The sequence below is a fragment of the Phacochoerus africanus genome, chromosome 1, assembly GCF_016906955.1.
Source record: "Phacochoerus africanus isolate WHEZ1 chromosome 1, ROS_Pafr_v1, whole genome shotgun sequence".
Taxonomy (NCBI): Eukaryota; Metazoa; Chordata; class Mammalia; order Artiodactyla; family Suidae; genus Phacochoerus; species Phacochoerus africanus.
The window spans coordinates 217,530,986-217,553,264 of NC_062544.1; the positions used below are offsets into that span (position 1 = coordinate 217,530,986).

The 22,279-nt window shown below is 37.3% G+C and overlaps 1 protein-coding gene across 3 annotated transcripts in view; it reads right to left on the reverse strand.

Annotated features, from left to right (window-relative positions):
* Nucleotides 1-265: 265 nt before the first annotated feature.
* SEC22A (SEC22 homolog A, vesicle trafficking protein) overlaps nt 266-22,279 on the reverse strand; it is a 74,238-nt gene continuing 52,224 nt past the window's right edge. For 2 of the 3 annotated variants that reach the window (XM_047790686.1, XM_047790694.1), the window contains 3 exons: nt 20,323-20,438; nt 10,116-10,181; nt 266-877 (listed from right to left, as the gene is read on the reverse strand). In XM_047790686.1, coding sequence (XP_047646642.1) covers nt 677-877; nt 10,116-10,181; nt 20,323-20,438 — 383 coding nt within the window. In that variant the 3' untranslated portion in view covers nt 266-676. The remainder of the gene's footprint in view (nt 878-10,115; nt 10,182-20,322; nt 20,439-22,279) is intronic. The other variant, XM_047790704.1, reaches the window with a different exon arrangement.

Consider the following 22,279-nt stretch of genomic DNA (forward strand, 5'->3'; position numbering starts at 1 on the left):
CATAGTCTAAGAAAAAAACATGTGTCACTGTGTTTTCAATACTTGTGAAAGGATGAGTATTCAATACTTGTGAAAGGAAAGCCAAGGATGAGCTTACCACAGCCTTCTTCTACACTGGGCAATTTCCAGAGTTTAGATTCAAGCAAAAACATAAAAGGAAAAGGAATTAACTCCACACCAATTTAGACTTCATAAACTCATGGTACCATAAATGTGCAAATAATCTGATATTCAGCAAGTCATGTTTTACACATAAACTTTCTAATTCACTGCAGCATCTTTTTATTTGGTCTACACTAATGCCTCACAAAGGCAAACTGGGGTTGTAGAGCTCCTGCTTGGTTCTCAGAGAAAGTACCACACATACTTTTTGACTCAACCCTCCAGCCACGGCTGCTGGCCAAGTCTTCCAATGGTGACTGACTATTCTTCCGCTGCCATGGCGTCTCCTCATCTTCCGAATGATAACCTCATGGCCAACATTCTGCTGAGAGAAGTTTGCCTAACAGGTAATGCATGCTCACAGGCATGCTATGCTGACTTAAAGCAAAAAAGACAGTTGGAGAGAGAGAAAACAGAGCTTCTTTGTGGTGAACAGGTGCTTCATCACAGTGGTAGTTAAGATATGCTCCCTCCTCCTTCCCCCGAAGCCAAGGCAATAGTCTGAAGGATGGTGTCAGACATCATAATCAGGAGCCTTGCCCTGGGCTTGCCTTAGCCAGATCTGTAGTGTAACAAATGCTCCCACAGTCACATGAAAGAAAAGCTGCCAGAGGTTGCGCAGTTCATAGAGATACATGTTGCATAGACAGATTAAGCCAAAAGTCAAAAAAGATTTGACATTCCGCCAGCCGGTGTAGTAGACAAGTAAGTAACACTGTTGAAAATATAAAAATGAAAGATGATTAGGGTTATAGGAAAAGAAATAGATGCTTCTACTATAAAACTCTAATAGGTCACAGGGTAAAATATGAGAGTGGAATAAGGGGATTTTTCAACTACAGATAAGATAATGTAACATCTTTAAGACATTCAACTATGAAAGCTCTACACCTTAAAAGGGAAATAGATTTTTCCTTTTATGTTTTTCATTTTTCAAAAGAAAAAGCATTTTGTATCACATTTTAAATGGATAACTCCCTTGCAAACAGGCTAAACAAATTCTTCAAGATGACAGGCAACTAAGAAGCATTCTCAGGGTCAAGGGGGTTCTATTCCAGAAAGCACAAAAAACTCACGCAAGCTATTTAGCAAAATGGGCTCATATAACTTGAATCTGAATATTAATGAAATTAATAAATATTTGCCAATCCCCCATATCGAAAGAGCTCAGCTAGGTATAGGATCTGAGTGAACATTTGAGAGAGAATTCATTCAATGGATATTTATTGAATGTGTGCTACAACACAGGCATTGTTCTTTAGTTTGCTTTAGTTTTTTTTTTTTTTCTTTTTTTTTTAGGGCCACACCTGCAACATATGGAAGTTCCCAGGCTAGGGGTCGAATCGAAGCTACAGCTGCATCTATGACCTACACCGAACCTCACAGCAACACTGGATCCTTAACCCACTGAGCAATGCCAGGGATTGAACCCACATCCTCAGGGATACTAGTTGTGTTCATTATCACTGAGCCACAATGGGAACTCCTGTTCTTTAGCTTTAAGTAAACAAGTACTCACTCACATGGAGCTTACATTCTAATGGGGGAGACAAACACACACATATATAATCAAGTAGCTATACTCTGGAAAAGGTAAAAAGACTGAAAAATAGAACAGAGGAGATAATGAGTGCTAATTTAGATAATACAGCAAAGAAAGTATTCCCCTGCCCCACAAATCCTCGCCACTTAGGGTGCGGTCCTAAAAAGACGAAAGACAAAAAATAAAATTAAATTTAAAAATGTCAATATTATGAAAGATAAAAAACAAAACAAAATAGAACAAAAAGGCCAGAAAATAGCATTGTTGATTAAAAGATATATAATAACCAAACACAATGCGCAATCTGGAATTGGAGGAAAAGAGCTATAAAGACCATTTTGGAGACATCAGAATCTGAATCTGAATCCTATATTAGATAATTTTATATCAATGTCATATTTCCTGGGTGTGATAAAGGTTATCATGGTTACGTAGAAGGATGTCTTTGTTCTCAAAAGAAGCATGCTGAAGTTTATAGAAGTGAAATATTTGCTGCTTGTAATTTACTTTTTTTTTTTTTTAAGGGCTGCACCTGCGGCATATGGACGTTCCCAGGCTAGGGGGCAAATCGGAACTACAGCTGCTGGCCTACGCCACAGCCACAGCAACACGGGATCCGAGAAGTGACTGCGACCTACACCACAGCTCATGGCAATGCCGGATCCTTAACCCACTGAGCGAGGGCAGGGATCAAACCTGCAACCTCATGGATACCAGTCGGATTCATTTCTGCTGCACCACAATGGGAACTCCTTGCAATTTACTTTAAAAACAACCATGTAGAAACTTCTGCTTCTGGGAAGATGGAGTTGATGTACTTTCTCTTATTCTTCCCACTGGGCACAACTAAAAACCCTGGACACTATTTATCAAACAAGCAAAAGATGACTCTGGATGATGGAGAGAAGAAGGCAGACAGGCTGAGGACCTTGAGATCCAAGGAATGACAGAGGTAAATTACCTAAAGTTTTCATTTTTTCTTTTTCTTTTTTACCTCATATATCCCACACTTGAAGCTGAAGAAGCTGGCAACCAGAAATACCAATGGGTGCACACCAAAAAAACCCAAAACAAAAAACACTCAATAAAAACCTTGCTCTCTTTAGCCAAAAGACCAAGAAAGGGGCACCTTACCAAGATAGAGAACTTTTACATAATAACTATCTTACTCCAGCCAAACATACCAAAAACAAAACAAAACCTGTGACTACCCACACTCACCCTATCGATGCCTATATGGGAAATCTATGATGCCGTAAGGAGATGTTCTTACCCTCCAGGGCTTCAGGGAAGGCAAGTGGGAAGCCAGAACTTTAATTCCATTCAATAGTAGTGACTCCCTCATCCCAGCCCTGCAGTGTCAGTGGAGACCAGGTGAGACTCTGGACATTCACCTCCACTTGGCATTAACAAGGCAATGGATTTCTCATTGGAAACCATGACGGCCAGCAAAGAGTGGAGCAATATTTTTCAAATGCTGAAAGAAAGCAACTGTTAATCCAAAATGCTATATCCAACAAAAATATCCTTTAGGAATGAAGGGGAAACAAAGATATTCTCAGATGAGAGAAGACTGAGAGAATTTATCACCTACGAATGTACTCTAAAATAATGGATAAAAGGAGTTCTATAGATAGAAAGGAAACAGTGTTCAGAAGGAATCTTAGAACACTGGCTAGAATAGGATCACAGAAAAAACACGGATAAATACAACAGGCTTGGCTTTTTAATTTAAGAACTTTCTAAAATTATGTTTGATGGTTAAAGTAAAAACTATAACAGTGACGTGGTTCTACATATATGCAGAGGAACTATTTAAGACAATTATATTAGGAATAGAGGAGGACAAGGTGACAGAAAGGAAGGTATACTTCCTATGCTTCACTTGAACTCGTAAAATGATGACACCAGAAAACTGAGATAAGCAGGTAAAATGAAATACCTAGAGCAACTATTTAAAAATATGTGCAAAGAGACACACTCAAAAATATCATAGAAAAGCAAAATGAAGTTCTAAAAGTTTGTTCAAGTAACCCACAGGAAGACAGGAAAGAGAAAACAGAAAAATGAAAAAGTTAAAAAGTATGATGGGAGACTTAAGTCCTAACATATCAATAACTACACTGAATAGAAATGGCTTAAATACAGCAATCAAAAGAGAGAGATTGACAGGATGGATTAAAAAACATAAATGAACTCTATGTTATCTACCAGAAATTCACTTCAAATGACACAGCCAAGTTAAAAGGATGGGAAAGGATATAAATGCAAATATTCATCAAAGGTAAGCACAAGTAGCTATATTACTATTGGATAAATATAAAATATTTCAAGAAAGTAAAAAACAACCAGGGACAGAGAGGGTTATTATATAATTATAAATGGATCCATCAATCAAGAAGACACTGCAACCCTAAATGTGTATGAGTCAAATAACAGAGCTGCAAAAAACTTGAGGCAAAAACTGACAGAACTGAAAAGAGAAATACATAAACATAGATGAAAGCTTCAATACTCCTCTCTCAACAACTGATAGAACCAGCCAGAAAATCAGCAAGGATATGTAAGAACTGAACAACAGCATCAACTAACATGATCTAATCAACATTTAGAGAACACCCACTCAACAAAGCAGAATACACGTTCTGATCAAGTGCCCATGCAACATATACCAAGACAGACCATATTTTGGGCCACAGGACAAATATATAATAACTGAAATATAAAATAACTGAAAGCACACAGAATATGTTTTCCACCTACAATGAAATCAAAGTAGAAATCAATAATGGAAAGAATCAGAAAATATCCAAACACTTGGAAACTATGCTACCCAATTCTAAATAATTCATGCATCAAAGAGGAAATTGCAGGGAATTTTTTTTAAATACACTGAGTTAAATGAAAATGAAAACATACCATCTCAAAATGTATGGAATGCAGTTAACGAATGCTGAGGGAAATTTATAACACTAAACATATATATTACAAAAGAGAAAATTCTCAAATCAAATCATCTAAGCTTCTATCTCAAGAACCTAGAAAAAGAAAAGCAAAATAAACTCAAAGCGAGCATGAGGAAAGAAATAATAGGGAGTTTCCACTGTGGCTCAGTGGGTTAAGAACCCAACATTTTGTTTGTGAGAATGTGGGTTCAATCCCTGGGCCTGCTCAGTGGGTTACAGATCAGCACTGTCACAAGCTGTGGCACAGGTCACAGATGTGGCTCAGATCTGGTATTGCTGTGGCTGTTGCATAGGCTGCAGGTGCAGTTCCAATTTGACCTCCTAGCCCAGGAACTTCCATATACCACAGGTGCAGCCATAAAAAGAAAAAAGAAATAATATAGGTTAAGTGCAAAAATCAATAAAATAGAAAATAGGGGAGTCCCCTCATGGTGCAGTGGAAACAAATCTGACTAGGAACCATGAGGTTGTAGGTTTGATCCCTGGCCTTGTTCAGTGGGTTAAGGATCCGGTGTTGGTGTGAGCTGTGGTGTAGGTCGCAGACACGACTTGGATCTGGCGTTGCTGTGGCTGTGGTGTGGCTGGCAGCTGTAGCTCTGATTCGACCCCTAGCCTGGGAACCTCCATATGTCACCAAGTGTGGCCCTAAAAAGACAAAAGACAAAAGACAAAAAAAAAACAAAACTTGTAAAACAAAATGCAGGCTCAGTGAAAAGATCAATGAAATTAACATGTAAGACTGATAAAAGAGAATATACAAATTATCAGTATGAGGAATGAAATGGAGTATCACTATATATCCTACTAAGGGAAAGTTGCAACCAACTTGACACACGAAATCTGATAAGTGAAATGGACCTTTTTTTCATAAAACACAAACCACCATAATTCAATCATTATAAAACATTATTTGAATAGTTTTATAACTATTTTTAAGATGTATTAAATAGTGCAGTAATCAAGACTACATGGTACTGGCAGAGGGAGAGACACTTAGATCAATGGAACAGAATACAGAACCCACAAACAGACCCACAAAAACACACTTAACTGATTTTATTTTTAATGCAAAAGCAACTCAGTAGAGAAAAAAAAGGCTTTTCACCAAATAGTGCTGGAGAACTTAACCAAAAACCAAAAAATCTTACTTATTATACAAAACTTAACTCTAAATGCATCACGGATTTAAATGTAAAAAAAAAAAAACTATAAAACTTTCAGGGAAAAAAACACATAAGAAAAGATCTTTAGGATCTGGGGGTGGGCAAATAGTTCTTAGCCTTAACACTATAAGCAAGATCCATAAAAGGAAAAAAACTGATAAATTTAACTTCATAAAAATGTAAAATATTTGTTCTGCAAAAGACCCTGTTAAGAGGATGAAAAGACAAGCTAAAACTGGGAGAAGATGTTTGCAAAGTATGTATCTGACAAAGGACTAATATCTGAAATATATAAAGAACTCTCAAACTCAACAGTCAACAGTAAAAGACAAACAATCCAATTAGAAAATAGGCAAAAAACACAAACGTACATGTTCATGACAGATGATATACAGGTGACAAACACATGAAATTACATTCAACATCATTAGCCATTAGTGCAAATTGAAACCACAATGAGCTATCACTACATACCTATGAGAGTGGCTAAAATAAAAAAACAGGAGTTCGTGGGAGTTCCCATTGTGGCTCAGTGGTAACAAACCCAACTAGTAACCATGAGGATGCGGGTTCAATCCCTGGCCTTGCTCAGTGGGTTAAGGATCCAACGTTGCCATGAGCTGTGATGTAGGTCGCATATGCGGCTCAGATCCTGAGCTGCTGTGGCTGTGGCTGCTGTGGCTGTGGCGTAGGCCAGCAGCTGTAGCTCTGACTCAACCACTAGCCTGGGAACTTCCATATGCCACAGGCATGGCCACTAGAAAAAAAAAAAGAAAAAAAAGGGGGAGTTCCTGCTGTGGCTGGGCAGAAACAAATCTGACTAGTATCCATGAGGATGCAGGTTTGATCCCTGACCTCGCTCAGCGGGTTAGGGGTTAAGGATCCAGCATTGACATGAGCTGTGGTGTAAGTCACACACGTGGCTTGGATCTGGCATTGGTGACTGTGGTGTAGGCCCACAGCTGAAGCTCCAATTCAACCCCTAGCCTGGGAACTTCCATATGCTGTGGGTGTGGCCCCCAAAAAAGACAAAAAATAAATAAAAATAAATAAAATTAAAAATAGCAACAATACTAGATGCTGGTAAGGATGCAGAGAAACTGGGTTGCTGACACAATGCTGGTGGAAGTATAAAATGGTACACTACTGTGGAAAAGAGTTTGTCTCTTAATAAACATGCAGCTACCATGCACTATCACAACTTAGCAATTGCATTTCCTGGGCATTTATCTCAGAGAAATGGAGACTTATGTTAACATAAAAAACTGTACATGAATGTTCACTGCAGCTTTATTTATAAGAATCAAAAACCAGAAACAACTTAGATGTCCTTGGAATGAGTGAATAATCAAACTGTGATACAGCCATACCACAGAATACAATTCAGCAAAAAAAAGGAACAAACCACTGATATATACAACGATTTAGATAAATCCCCCAAAAATTATGCTGAGAAAAAAATGCCAATCACAAAAAGTTATGTACTATATGTTTCATTCATATTACATGCTCAAAATGAGAATATTATATTTTTTAATGTGGGGTTTTTTTGTTTTTTTTTTTGGCTTTTTGCCTTTTCTAGGGCCACTCCCACAGCATATGGAGGTTCCCAGGCTAAGGGTCGAATCAGAGCTGCATCCGCCGGCCTACACCAGAGCCACAGCAATGCAGGATCCGAGCTGTGTCTGCAACCTATGCCACAGCTCACGGCAACGCCGGATCGTTAAACCACTGAGCAAGGCCAGGGACTGAACCTGCAACCTCATGGTTCCTAGTCAGATTCGTTAACCACTGCACCACGAGGGGAACTCCAGAATATTATATTAATGGAGAACACATTAGTGGTTGCCAGAGATTAAGGAGGGATTGGGGCAGGAGGGAACTATAAAACGCAACATGAGGAGTCTTCACGGTGACAGGATTGTTCTATACCTTGATGGCATCAACATCAATATCCTGGTTGTAGTCCATATTACAGCTTTGCAAGACAGTACCATCCGGGGGAAACAGGTAAAGGTTATACAGGACTTCGCATGAGTCTATAATTATCTCAAAATATTTAATAAGAAAAACAACTTTACATATTCATTTTTCCCTGCAACTTACTTTATAAACAATGCCTACACACATTATATGCACAAACATACAAAGAGAGAGAGAAAGCAAATGTTGCAAAATGTTAACATCTGGTGATTCTAGGTACACTAGTTTTTCAACTTTTCTGTAAGTTTGAATGCTTTCAAAATGAAACACTGAGAGAAAAGTAAGTGTCAACTTTCTCGAGACTTCCTCTGATTTCCTATTTTAAATGTTCCGTATCAAGATAACCTCTTTCTGGCTGCACTCTGGGATTCCATAAGTACCTAAGTCCTGGAGGAAAAGGCAACAAACCATGTATACAGGAGTTCCCATCATGGCGCAGCGGAAACGAATCCAACTAGGAACCGTGAGGTTGTGGGTTCCATCCCTGGCCTCGCCAGATCGAGGTTGAGGATCTGGCATTGCTGTGGCTTTGGCGCAGGCCGACAGCTGTAGCTCCGATTAAACCCCTAGCCTGGGAACCTCCATAAGCTGCCAGTGTGGCTCTAAAAAGACAAAAAAAAAAAAAATCATGCATATATAGGAATTTTGCTTGGAGACAGAATGATATAGTGGAATGAATATGACATTTAAAATCAGAAGATTCAGTGTTAAGTTCTGACTCCACCACTTATTAGCTATGTGATCTCAGGACAGTACTGAGAAACCACCTCAGATTTATCCTTTTCAAAAATGAGAATAATATACCCTGTGTGACAGGACTGTAGAGATTACAGTAGAAAATCTACACAAGAATATTTCATAAAATTAAATTATTTGTGACATCAACAAATACAAATTTTCAAATTTATGCATGAAATGTCATTCATTATAATTCAATCTGTCAAATATGACAGAAAAACAATTTCTGAAGTTAATATAAATGATTACGAAAAATTAAAGGATTTTCAATATGGGGCCACTGAAACTAAAATTTCTTTTTTTAAAATGATTTTTTTGGAGTTCCCGTCGCGGCTCAGTGGTTAACAAACCTGACTAGCATCCAACAGGACTCGGGTTTGATCCCTGGCCTCGCTCAGTGGGTTAAGGATCTGGTGTGGCTGTGAGCTGTAGTGTAGGCTGCAGACACAGCTTGGATCCTGCATTGCTGTGGCTGTGGTGTAGGCCGGCGGCTACAGCTCCGATTTGACCCCAGCCTGGGAACCTCCATATGCTGTGGGTGCAGCCCTATCAAGACCAAAAAAAAAAAAAATCTTTATTTTTTTCCATTATAGTTGCTTTACAGTCTTCTGTCACACACACACATACATATATATGCAGTCACACACATACATACACATTCTTTTTCTCACATTATCCTCCATCATGTTCCATCACAAGTGACTAGACATAGTTCCCTGGGCTATACAGCTAGATCTCATTGCTTATCTAAAATTTCTAATACATCCTCTTTTTATTTGAAGTCCTGAATCTTTCTAATGTTTTTCTATGCAAAACAAAAAAATGTGTTATTTACAAAAGTTATGTCAAAAGGCCTAGATTATTCTAACACATTTTAGAAAAGACATTCTTGTGTCTGGGTAATTGGTATGGTGACCTCTCCCTTCCCGATAAATCTATGCCTCCTCTGGCCTTGGAAATGGGAGTACACATCTCCCTATCACTTGGGTGCAAAACTTCCTCCTTCCTAAAGTCTCAGATCTATTCTGTCTTCGAGAACTGGTGAGTCGTCCTTCTCAGCATCCTTTTTCTTCCTATCCCTACTGCCATTACCAGAGTTTAGGTTTTCATTACCTTCTGCCTAAAGTAATGTAATCACCTCTCATCTAATTTCCTCACTTCTAGTCTCTCTGCTCTGATAATTCATCCTATTCATCACTGCTAAATTAAATATTCGGAAAGCCCGCTCTTGCTACCCCCTATTCAAAGACTTTCCCAAGAGTACAAAATCCTCAGCCTGAAGTAAAAGTAGAGTCTGGAAGCTGAATAAGTTACCAGAATTAGCCTTTACTGCCACGGGTAGATGACATGCTACCACTGAAGCCCTGGCACAGGAGAGGGTTAACACTAGTTCACTGGGATCTATTTCCATTCAAAAGGATCACAGAGGCTCAAATTAAGGGAGAGGCAAAGAACACAGACATTATTTTTATTTATTTAAAGTATACAGGAATTACCAGAACTGATACCTGAAACAGGCAATGATGGGAATGTGTTTCTTAAAAATAGGAGAGAACCTACCTGATAAAGGCAGGCTGCTGTTCCAAGGAAAAATGCAACAATGTAATTAAAATCCTCACCATCACTCTGCAAAAACAAAATAAAAAATTACTTTCTCTTTTTCTGGTGGAAGCCCATATCCAAAAACAATCCATCAGGATAGGTTATGACAACATTTACACACAGTCAAAAAGCCAGTGGAAACAAGTTTCGATGGAATGTAAAAAGCCTCTTCTCTCTACTAAAGAAACCACACAAAAATATACAATACCCAACAGCCTAATTAGGCCTGCTGACTAGCCTTACTACTTGACTCAAATCAATATTGACAAATTTTACCATCCAACAAGCACATCATTGAACTGTCCAATAAAGTCATTTGGCATGATTTAAAAAAAAATTTTTTTTAAAAGTCACAACCCAAACTGAAAAGCTGCTGTCCACTAGAGTGTGCTAAAGCTCAATGAGGAGATAGTCATTCCCGATATTACTAGAAAAAGAGCCACCCAGAGGAAACCTGAGATGGATCATGCATAAACTATTTCTTAAAAAAAAAAAGTAATGGAAACATGTAACAATCTATTTTTTCTATTACTTTTTAATTTCTCTTAAGTATCAATATTTATAATTTCTTTCAATGTTTTTATGGAATAGAACATAAAGCCCAGGCAGGAGCATTAAATTTCTTTTTTCTGGCAGGAACATTAACTTCGGTCCTTATTATAGAAAAAAAATCTCTTTATACAATAAAAAATTCCCACAAGACATGGGATGACCATGTCTTTTTTTTTTTTTTTTTTGTCTTTTTAGGGCTTCACCTTCAGCATATGGAAGTTCCCAGGCTAGGGGTTGAACTGGAGCTTCAGCTGCTGGCCTACACCACAGCCACAGCAACACAAGATCTGAGCCGCATCTGAGACCTACACCACAGCTCATGGCAACACCAGATCTTTAACCCACCAAGCGAGGCCAGAAACTGAACCCGCATCCTCGTGGATACTAGTCAGGTTCATTATTACTGAGCCACGACGGGAACTCCCTCATGACCATGTCCTCATGAAATAATATAAAGAGAAAATTTCTTTTCCTTTTGCTATTGAGCAAAGAAGTACCTGTAAGGCAGAGGGAAAGGCTTATCTAGTGAGATGATCTTAAAACAGAAACCATTAATCTGGCTGGGGTGGTTAGGCTGGTTCTATCCCAGAGACAAGGAAAGTCAACATAAAACCTTTCTACTTTAATCATTCTAAGACTTTTAAATAAGTTCTGCTTGATTGTTTTTTCTTTAGTCCTTTAAATGACCTTTTTTCATAATAAAAGTTTACCTTCACTGTTAAAAATTTGGAACAGATCGTTACAAAGAAGAAACTCATATACTCCACAATATCACAACTTTGGGATAATTCTCCCAAATGCTAACCATTTATGTACTTCCTTCCAATCCTCTCTGTATAAAACTATATGCATGTTAAAAAAATGGAATCATACTTTTACATTTTTTAGTATTTCATATTCTCTAGATATAAATATTTCTTAACCACTTAATTTGCAATAATTATATAACCTTTAATTGTGGGGATATACACTGATTTGATTGCTGTCTTACAACTGAATATTGTATTTTCCCTAAATTTACATTCTCACTTTATAACTCTCTTAATTGCCTTTGGAACATTTAAGAGCATGTTTCTGGGATCCATCAGATCTGGATTCAAATCTTTAACAGCTGTACGATTATGGACTATTTAACTTCAGTTTCCTTTTTTTGAAAAAAAAAAAACTTGTAAAGATTCAATGAAATAACATTTACAAACAAATAGAACATTAAATGAAAAAATATTTTCTAACTTTCCTCTCTCAGAAGTTATTATCTGCATCATCCAATGGATAATAAGTAGGATTACCTTTCAGTATTGTATAAACCTCTAATGTATTGGCCTCGTCTTCTCAATGAGATCCTAATTTTTCTTCAAGGCAGAAAATAAATTTTACTACTTGCACAAAACTGTTCTCATAGTAGAAATTCAACAAATGCATGCCAAATTGAGCTGAGCTTTGAAAAACTTTATTTTAAATTGCTAAAGAGAATGTCTATACACATAATCTTCCAATCAATAAAAGATTCATTCATTAAAACTTATGGGCCAAGTACTGTGTTACGAGACCAAGGACAGAAAACAAGTCAACATAAACTCTAGAAGCTCACCCTCTAATTAGGAAGGCAGATACAGAAACCAACAATTCCTATCCGAAGTGGTAACTAATGGGATAGCTGTGCGTATAGGGTACTAAGGGAAACTACTTGGAATTCTCTATAAGTAATTCTGCTTGGAGAAAAAAAGGACCAGGAAAGGTTTGCCAGAGGAAGTGAAGCTTAATTTGCATGCTGAAGGATGAACTCGTAGGAAGAGAATTCCAGGCAGAGGGAGTAGCTTGCACAGTTTCAAAGAAAACACTAGGATGACTCCAAGGTCTCCTATTTAGAGAACATTTGAATGATACCAAGTTGGGAATATAAGAGGAAAAATAGGTTTGAGAACATAAAATACTGTGTTCATTTTGGACATACTATTTTGGAGTTGCTAGTGGGATATCCAAATAATTATGTTTAGTAGACACCTAAGTCAGCTTCAGGGCAGAGTTTAACCTAGAGATCTAGTTTAGTAGTCATGTATTTAAATACTAGTTAAATGAAATAAAGGACTATGACAATCAAATGGCTGATAGACTGGAGTGAGGAAAAAAAATATATAAAGTATATTTGGAGTTAATTTTTAATTGTGAAACTGGAATATAGATTTTATATTAGATAATATTGCATTGATCTTCAATTTCTTTGGTATAATAATGGTATTGTGATTATGACACATATTGAATAATTTCAGAATACACTGTTTTAATAACTATGATTTTAATTTCAAATGACTCAGAAAAAAGAAAATAGAGAAAGGAAGAAAGAAAGTTAGGTAGGTATACAGGTAGATGTTAACTGTATTATTTGTATTGGTTTTGTTTGTTTTTTTGGTTCCAAGGCATGTGAAAATTCCCAGGCCAGGGATGGAACTGTGTGCAGTTGCAACCTGTTCCACGGCTGCAGCAATGCTGGATCCTTAACCTGCTGCACCATAAGGGAACTTCCAAGTATACCGTTTTTTTTTTAATCTTTCTGTAAGTTTGAATTCTTTCAAAATAAAATGTTGTATGGTAGGGGAAAATGGGGGTACAAATAAAAAAAAATGCTATGCAGTCACTAAAAAGAATGTCTATATACTGATATGAAATGATACACATATTTTTAGGTAGAAAAAGATATGAATCAGTATGAAGAGTATACTGCCATTTATAACTGAATAATTTTTGAAGGATATTATATAAGTATATACATATAAATACATACGTAGTAGCATATGCACATAATCTCTCTAGAAGGATATACCAGTGGTTGACTGTGGGGAAGAGAAATAGAATAAGAATTATTTATTGTGAAAACTACAGGCTTTGAAATTTACCGTGTACACATTTTACTGTGTGTATGAATGACCGCGGATTGTCTGTGGCTATGCATGTATTAACTTTTTAAAAAAAGTCATTGTAAATATATCCAAGGAGAAGGTGTGGAGTTAGACAAATATAAGCTAAGAACAAGACACTGGAACGCTACTATTTAAAAGACAGGTCACAAGGCATGTGGAAGAAGAAAGTTTACCACGTAAACTGAGGAAGAGGAAGAGAGAAGAAAAACTACAACAGGAGAAAATTGTTTCATGGAACTGAAGGAATGAGATAATGTCAGAGGAATAAGGTAACACATCAAACAATTAATAGTGATCTGTTTTATTTGCTTCTGTTTTCTAAAATAAATATAATTTTTAAAATTAAACGATGAGTTTTTTTAAGAGGAAGAACTGAACAGTGTGTGAGATGGGGCAAATGGAACACACAAAACAAGGTCTCAAGAGTGGCTGCAATATTTGGCAACAAGAAAGACACCGGTGAACTTCATGGTCAGTGTGTGAAAGAATTATGAGGGCAGAAAGACCTCACAGTAGACTAAGAGAATAGAGTTAAGGGAATGGGGGCAACAAGTGTAGTGTACGTTTTCAAAATATTAAAAGGGAATGTACACTGAGAGTTTTTTTGGAGACTTTTTTGTTAGTTTTTTAAAGATCAGTAGGCCATAACATGTTTATGAGGTGAGAGAAAAGAGCCAGTGAGAAGCAGCAGATGAAATGTAGGTGAAGGAGTAGCTAGAAGTTGGGGAAACACTGGGCAGAGAGGACAGAAGTGGGAGCAGGGTGGGGGCCAGGTGGACAGGAAAAGGGGTGAAGGTGGGGCAGAGGTACATAGTTTAAAATTTTGAAAATCACATTCACCTTCAGAGTTGCTAGGATACCAATACATTGCTTTGAAAACTAACACATAAAGGAAAAGAACATCTTTTTTAAGGTAAGGATGAAGAGGTAAGCAGAAGCATCATTATATAATAGCACGAATGCATTAGGATGATACTATTTAAATGTTTGTAATTGGGAGACATTCACTGTTTAATCTTAAGCGAAAAAAAGGACGCAAAGTTATATAATGGATATGATGTGCATACAAGTATATGTGTGTGCGTATGTATTAATATAATACAGGGAAAATTGGGGGATGATTTTTCTTCTTTATATTTTCACCCAGTTCTTTAACAATAAGCATAGAACTCAGGAAAAACACTTTTATTTCTTTTGAAAGCAAGCAAGCACTGCATCTGAGCGTAGACATTACACCGCTAAATAAATAAAAACTTCCATTTAACTTTGATATGTAATTTCTTGAAGAGGTAGTAACAAATCTATGGAAAATAAGGAACGCAAGAAATAAAGCAGGTTGATTACTTCCTCTTTGTAGTAGCTATTACAAACAATTTTAGAAGCAGAGGGGTTTAGAACCTTAGTATTAAAGTGGTCCTTGAGCTTATATAGTTTAAAATTTTCCTCTTAGAGAATAGGAAAATGAGATTCAAGAAGGTAAAATAACCCATCCAAGGTTACAAAGTTAGTTACTGGCAGATGGGGCCGAGTTATTCTGACTTACAGGTGAGCATTTCTATTGCTGTATCAGAATACTTAAGTTTTTTTTAACACACAACATGTAAACTAGGTTGGCCTCAACTTAATGAATATCATTGTTTCAAGGCTGATCCTTAAAAGAAAACAGGCAATATAAGTCCAATGTGATAAAAGCTAATGCATTCGTGAGGTGCCAATTCACAATAAACTTATTAACAACTCTAAATTCATAACAAACTACAAAAATGAGTGAAAATAATCTCATTTACACTTCACTACGAAGACTAAATAAAATTTCCCAACTTAAAAAAAAGTCTTCATCCTAAACCACCCTGGTCTGAACTTAAATACCAAAGAAAAACTTCAGTACTTCGTGTTTTAATAAATCTCTCACATCACCCTAAGAGTCAGTTACTAATCTAGAAGAAATGAACTTGTGCTGAATCTTCAAACAACATTAACAATACATAGGAATGCTGATTCATGTGGGTTCTCAAATTTAAATGTGCCTCAGGCACCAAGTTACATACTAGAAGTTAAACGTGGCAATCATTCTTAGCATTTGAAAGAATATTTAGAATGCACAGCCTTAAAAAAGCAAATTTTCGATTAATACTGATATATTGCTCACACTCAGGAAATACACTACCGATTTTCAGCTAGATCTACAGCAACTCTAGAGATTATTGGTAACACAAAATACAATGATGAGCCAAGAGAAAGCTAAGAAGAGTATGTATCAAGTTCAGTGGCATTAGTGAGAATAAAAAGGACCTTTTAATCAATACAAGTCAAAACAATGACAAAAATAGGTGCTAATGATAGAAACTAAAAGGGAGAGTTGTTTTAGATTAAGAGAAAATTAAGCAGATAGTGCAGAGCTCCCATACACCTCCTTTCCCCCACTCAGTCTCCTCTATCATTAACATCTTACATTAATATGATACATTTGTTACTACTGATAAGCCAACAGTGACACACTAGGGTTTATTTTAAAGTCCATGGTTTATTTTAGGGCCACTTTTATGTCATATAATCTGTGGGTTTTGACAAATGTATAATGACATAACCACTATCACAGCAACATAAACAACAGTTTTATTGCCCTAAAAATCCCATGTTTCTACTATTTATCCCTTCTTCCCTCCCTCCAAGCTTCTGGCAACCACTAATCTTTTTACTTAATGCCTTTAGAGTTTTGCCTTTCTCAGAATGTCATATAATTGGAATCATATAGTATATAGGTTTTTCAAACTGTCCTCTTTCATTACGCAATATATACTTAAGGTTTAGCCGTGTCTTTTTGTGGTTTGACAGTTCATTTCTTTTTATTACTGAATAATACTCCATTGTATGCCAAAATTTGTCTACCCATTCACCTTTTGAAGGACACATGTCCAGTTTTTTCAAATTACGAAAAAAGAAAAAAGCAGATATAAACATTCATGTGCAAGTTTTTGTGTGGATTTAAGTTTTCTATTCATCTGGGCATATAAGACCTGAAGTATGACTGCTGGATCATATGGTAAGTTTATGTTTAGCTTTGTGAGAAACAGCCAAACTGTTTCCCAAACTGTATCATTTTGATTTCCCATCAACAATGAATGAGAGTTCGTATTGTTCCATTTTCTCATCAGCATTTGGTACTGTCAGTTTTTTTTTGGATTTTGGATCCATTCTAATAGACGTTTAGTGGTATTTTACTGTTGTTTCAATTTTCATTTTCTTAGTGACATGATGTTGAGCATTTTTTTATGTGCTTATTTGCCACCTGCATATCTACTTCTGTGAGGTGTCTGTTCAGTTCTTTTGCTTTTTGTTTTTGTTTTTTGTCTTTTGTCTTGTCTTTTGTCTTTTTAGGGCCACACCCAGTTCCCAGGCTAGGGGTCCAATCCGGGCTGTAGCTGCCAGCCCACGCCACAGCAACAGCAACATCAGATCAGTGCAGTGTCAGCGACCTACACCACAGCTCAAAGCAATGCCGGATCCTTCACCCACTGAGCGAGGCCAGGGATCGAACCCGAAACTTCATGGTTCCTAGTCGGATTCATTAACCACTGCGCCACAATGGGAACTCCAATTTCAATTTCAATTGTTCCCTGCTGATATACAAGAAAGCAGTTGATGTTTATATATTAACCTTGGATCCTGTGGCCTTGTTATAATCACTTACTAGTTGTAGGAGTTTGTTGATTCTTTGGGATTTTCTACATAACAATCATGTCATCTGTGAAAGAAGACAGTTGTATTTCTTCCTTCCCCAACTGTATACCTTCTGTTTTCTTTCCTTGTCGTACTGCATTAACTAGATCTTCCAATGTTGAAAGGGAGTGGTGATAGGGGGTATCCTTGTCTTATTCTCCATCTTAGGAAGGAAACATCTAGTTTCTCATCAAATACGATTGGAGTTTCTCTAGATATTCTTTATCAAGTTGAGGAAGTTCCCTTTTATTCCTAGTCTGCTGAGTTTTATCCTGATTCTGTCAAATGCTTTTTCATCATCTACTGATATGATCATATGATTTTCTTCTTTGGCCTGTCGATGTAAGGATCACATTAATTGATTTTCAAATGTTGCATTGGCCTTGCACAACTGGAATAGAACCCACTTGGTTGTGGTGTGTGATACTTTTTATAAACTGTTGGATTCAATTCGCTAACATTTTGTTGAGGGTTTTTGCATCTATGTTCATGAGAGATAATTGGTCTGTAATGTCTTTTAAAAACATAAGTAGGCTGAGAAATTTCAGAGTTATCGTCAGTTACACATAAGCAGTAATTAGTTTAATTAAGTTACTGTTCTTCTGAAAACCTCAACTGTGATACGGCAAAAACACTGATCATAGGAATAGAGGAAGGTATGGGTCAAGGATAGCAGCTCAGAAGCATGAAAAGCTGTAGTTTATACTACTTGCTTAGTTCTCAAGTTCTGAATCAGCAAAAAGAATCAGTCCAAGAAGGGGAGGGATAGGATATGAGTGCCTGAAAAAATTACCTTTTAAAAGGTTTTGTGAGATACAACAGCCCTGCCTGAATATTAACTTAGAAGTAATGTGGCCTAAACTCCAGATTCTACAACTTATGTACTGTCTTCTAAGTCACAGATGGAAAGGCCCTGCTTTTCTCTATCTAGGCCTGCTCCTTCCCCTTATTTATTAGTTTGCTAATTTCAAACAACTACAGAATTTTTTTTTTTCTTTTGCTATTTCTTGGGCCGCTCCCGCGGCACATGGAGGTTCCCAGACTTTTGGTCGAATCAGAGCTGTAGCCACTGGCCTACGCCAGAGCCACAGCAACGTGGGATCCGAGCTGCACCACAGCTCACGGCAACGCCGGATCCTTAACCCACTGAGCAAGGGCAGGGACCAAACCCGCAACCTCATGGTTCCTAGTCCGATTCGTTAACCACTGCGCCACGACGGGAACTCCTTTTTTTTTTTTTCCTTTTTTTAGAATTTTTTTAACAATAGAATTTTAGCCTTAGAGTACCACCTTCACAATTTTGCCAATTTAAATACTAATTATATCATTATTTACTAATACATTTCATAAAGGTGACTTTTTATTAAAATTTATATCTTTTAAAAGGAAATTTTATATGTCTACCATTAATAGAAATTAGTATTCCTTACCAAACAGACACTATACATTAATAAACATTAAATACATAACTCTTAAGATTAAAAATGTTTGTCCCTCTACCACCTAAAGTCATCTGTTGTGTAAGCAGGTGTAAATGTGTCCTATATTTAGAGAAATACTCATCAAATCCACTTTCCTCCTTCATTTCATAAGCAATGAAACTGAGGACCAGAAAGGAAGGTGAGCTATTCAAGGTCACAAGCTAATCAGTAGCTCAGCTGGAGGCGACGCTCTCTCTTCCACAAACAAAAATCAACTTTTCACACACCTATGCTACTGTTCTCTTTCCACTACATCAAGTTTAAAAAAAAAAAAAAAAAAAAAAAGCAAGAGAGGATCTTATTTATTAGCTTTTTCAATCAGCAGTCTCCAAATTGCCTTTGTTTCTTTCTGGCAGGTTGTTTACCTGGCTCGAAATTAAACTTTTCCTGGAATAAAGCTGAACTGGCTAAGGAACAGGGGCAGGAATGCCAAGGGATAGTAGCCAGCTGTCCTATGCCTGAATGGGAAGAGGGGCTTTACCTGCAGGCCCAGGATGTTTGGGAAAGGAATCGGGAAGTCATGAGAAGACCCTGGACTCCTGGAGGGACAGCTCAGCTGCCTGGAATCTGTGATGTCCTCTGCTATTGGTTTCATATGATTGAGGACATTCAGAGGGTACTCAAAATGGCACTCTCTTGAGTATTCCCCAAACTAACAGCAATTTAAAAACAATATAAGGTGTCTTGAGTGGATTTTTACAAATGATATTCTTAGCGTAATGCTGGCTAAAAAAAAAGAGAACGAATTTACAATGTGGAAATGCTAAAAAAACTTCAGAGAAAATGAGTAGAAATAGGGGAAGAAAAGCTGAAATGTGCTTAACTTTAAGAAAGGAAGTTTTTCAAAAGTTTACAAAGAATAAGAGAAAAAGTATAACCTGATATTTTCTGATAGCTATAGTCTCTGGAAGAATTCCACAGGAAAACAAAGCAGGTGACAATATCTAAAGAACTTAGTGATTTCACAAGTAGCCACCAACAAAAAAAGGAAAAAGAGCAGAAAACTCAGTTGGAATACCCCAAAGTAGGATAAAAACCTGCCCACAAATGCCTTCTTTCTTCCACTCCTCTCTGTCCAGATTCTTCCACATCTCACTCACCCTTCCTCCACGGAGCTTCCTTCTCCTATCCTAACTCAAACTGACTGCTCCTCCTGCAAATTCTCTGTACTTGACATTATTTGTGCACTTCTTTGCCTCCCCAACTCAACTCTATGCGATCTGAGACTGCAGGGCCCATGTCACACATAGCTTGGTGACCCCATAATACTTTTAAACAGTGTCCCCTGCAAGTAGGTAGTAAATAAATATGTGTTAATTAAGTCAAAGAAGCCAACTAGAAATCAGTGTTTTTAAAGGAAATGGAAACTAGAGTAGGTATAAAGAATACAAAATCTGAATATGCACTGGTAATATCCAAATCAATTTAAATCAATTGTGTAACAAGCAGAATTAATAGGCACAGTCACCTGAAACTGCAAAAATAGCACAGTACCTGCAGGAGACTTTCTATGGCATGAAAGCCTCGAATTAAATTCAGAGCTGCACATAAAAGACTAAGGATAAATGCCACAATCCCTGACAGAGTTGCTGGTTCTAGTCGCTGGTGAGCTGGGGGGAAAAAAAAAAGATTAGAAATGAACATCAACGTCTCACATCAATACTTACACTTAAGTAAAACGAAATTTACTGCTCAATTTAAACAAGTTACATATAGATGAATCTTCATAAAATTATTTCATAATGCAACTTAGAAATAAAAATTTTTTTAAATGCAAAACGTCTGACATGACAGCTTTATTCCTCTGAACTCAATTTAAATTAACTTCTTTTTCTCTACATTTTCAACAGACACCTAACTTGCATTTGGGGTATACAGTGCTAAGGAGTGCACACACCTGGCAGTAAAAATCATATAAGAAAAAAACATACTGCCTATATATGTCTACCACTTGCAAGCAGATGCAAATATTTGCAAAGATGGCTTTGCTTAGAAATTCACTGCATAATTCCCACTTTTCTGAAAATGCTTAGAAAACATTTTTTTTTTTGCTATTTCTTGGGCCGCTCCCACGGCATATGGAGGTTCCCAGGCTCGGGGTCGAATCGGAGCTGCAGCCACCGGCCTACGCCAGAGCCACAGCAACGCGGGATCCAAGCCACATCTGCAACCTACACCACAGCTCATGGCAACGCCGGATCGTTAACCCACTGAGCAAGGGCAGGGATCGAACCCGCAACCTCATGGTTTCTAGTCGGATTCGTTAACCACTGCGCCACCACGGGAACTCCATTAGAAAACATTTTAAAGGACAAACATAGCTTGCTTTTTTTTTTGTCTTTTTGCCTTTTCTAGGGTCACTTCTGCAGCACATGAAGGTTCTCAGGCTAGAGGTTGAATCAGAGCTGTAGCCACCGGCCTACACCAGAGCCACAGCAACACAGGATCTGAGCCGCGTCTGCGACCTACACCACAGCTCACGGCAACGCTGGATCCTTAACCCATTGAGAAAGGCCAGGGATCGAACCCAAAACCTCATGGCTCCTAGTCGGATTCGTTAACCACTGAGCCACGACGGAAACTCCCAAACATAGCTTGCTTTTAAGCAAAGCTCTTCTTTATTTGGGTTCCAGGGTCATAAATACCATGGGATATATGTGAAAGAACACACACACACACACACCCCCAATCAGGGTCATAAATACCATGGGATATATGTGAAAGCACACACACACACACACACACCCAACCCAATCTGAACTCTACAATAGAATGGACTCTTAGAAGGTTCCTGGTCTCCCAATACCACTTGAAGATAAAACGCTAAAACAACAGTTTAAGTAGTGACTAGTTTATTTTACAAACACATTCCCCTATCTACCAGGGCTCTGCAGCAAGACATTTAGCTATATAAGAGCTTCTCTTCATCATTATCTTGCAGTCAACAGAATCAACCATAGAGTCTAAATGAAAACACAAAACTAAATACGTAACCATCGAGACCTCAAAAGGGAGAGAGAGAGAAAGAGAAGACAAAAGAACTACATTTAGATCATTTTATTTAAACCACTGAAGCGTAAAAGCCCTAACAATGAAGTTAATGAGGTGGAGCATTAATATAAGGAAGGACTTAAATCTCTGCAACTTATATTCAAAGCAGAAAAGCTTCCCGAAACAATTCATAAACAGAAAATCCCACATTTCACAAAAAAGTATTTATTCTTTAAGTTCAGCAGAAAATGCTAATAGAAAATCATAAAAAAATATACATATGTATATATATGTATGGCTGGGTCACTTTGCTGTATAGTAGAAATAGAATACTGTAAATCAACTATAATGGAAAAAAAATAAAAATCATAAAATAAAAATGAAGAAAGAAAGAAAATGCTAATGGAGGATAACATTCTCTTAAATTTTTTTGTGCCTAAGCTTACTGCTTGGTCTCCCA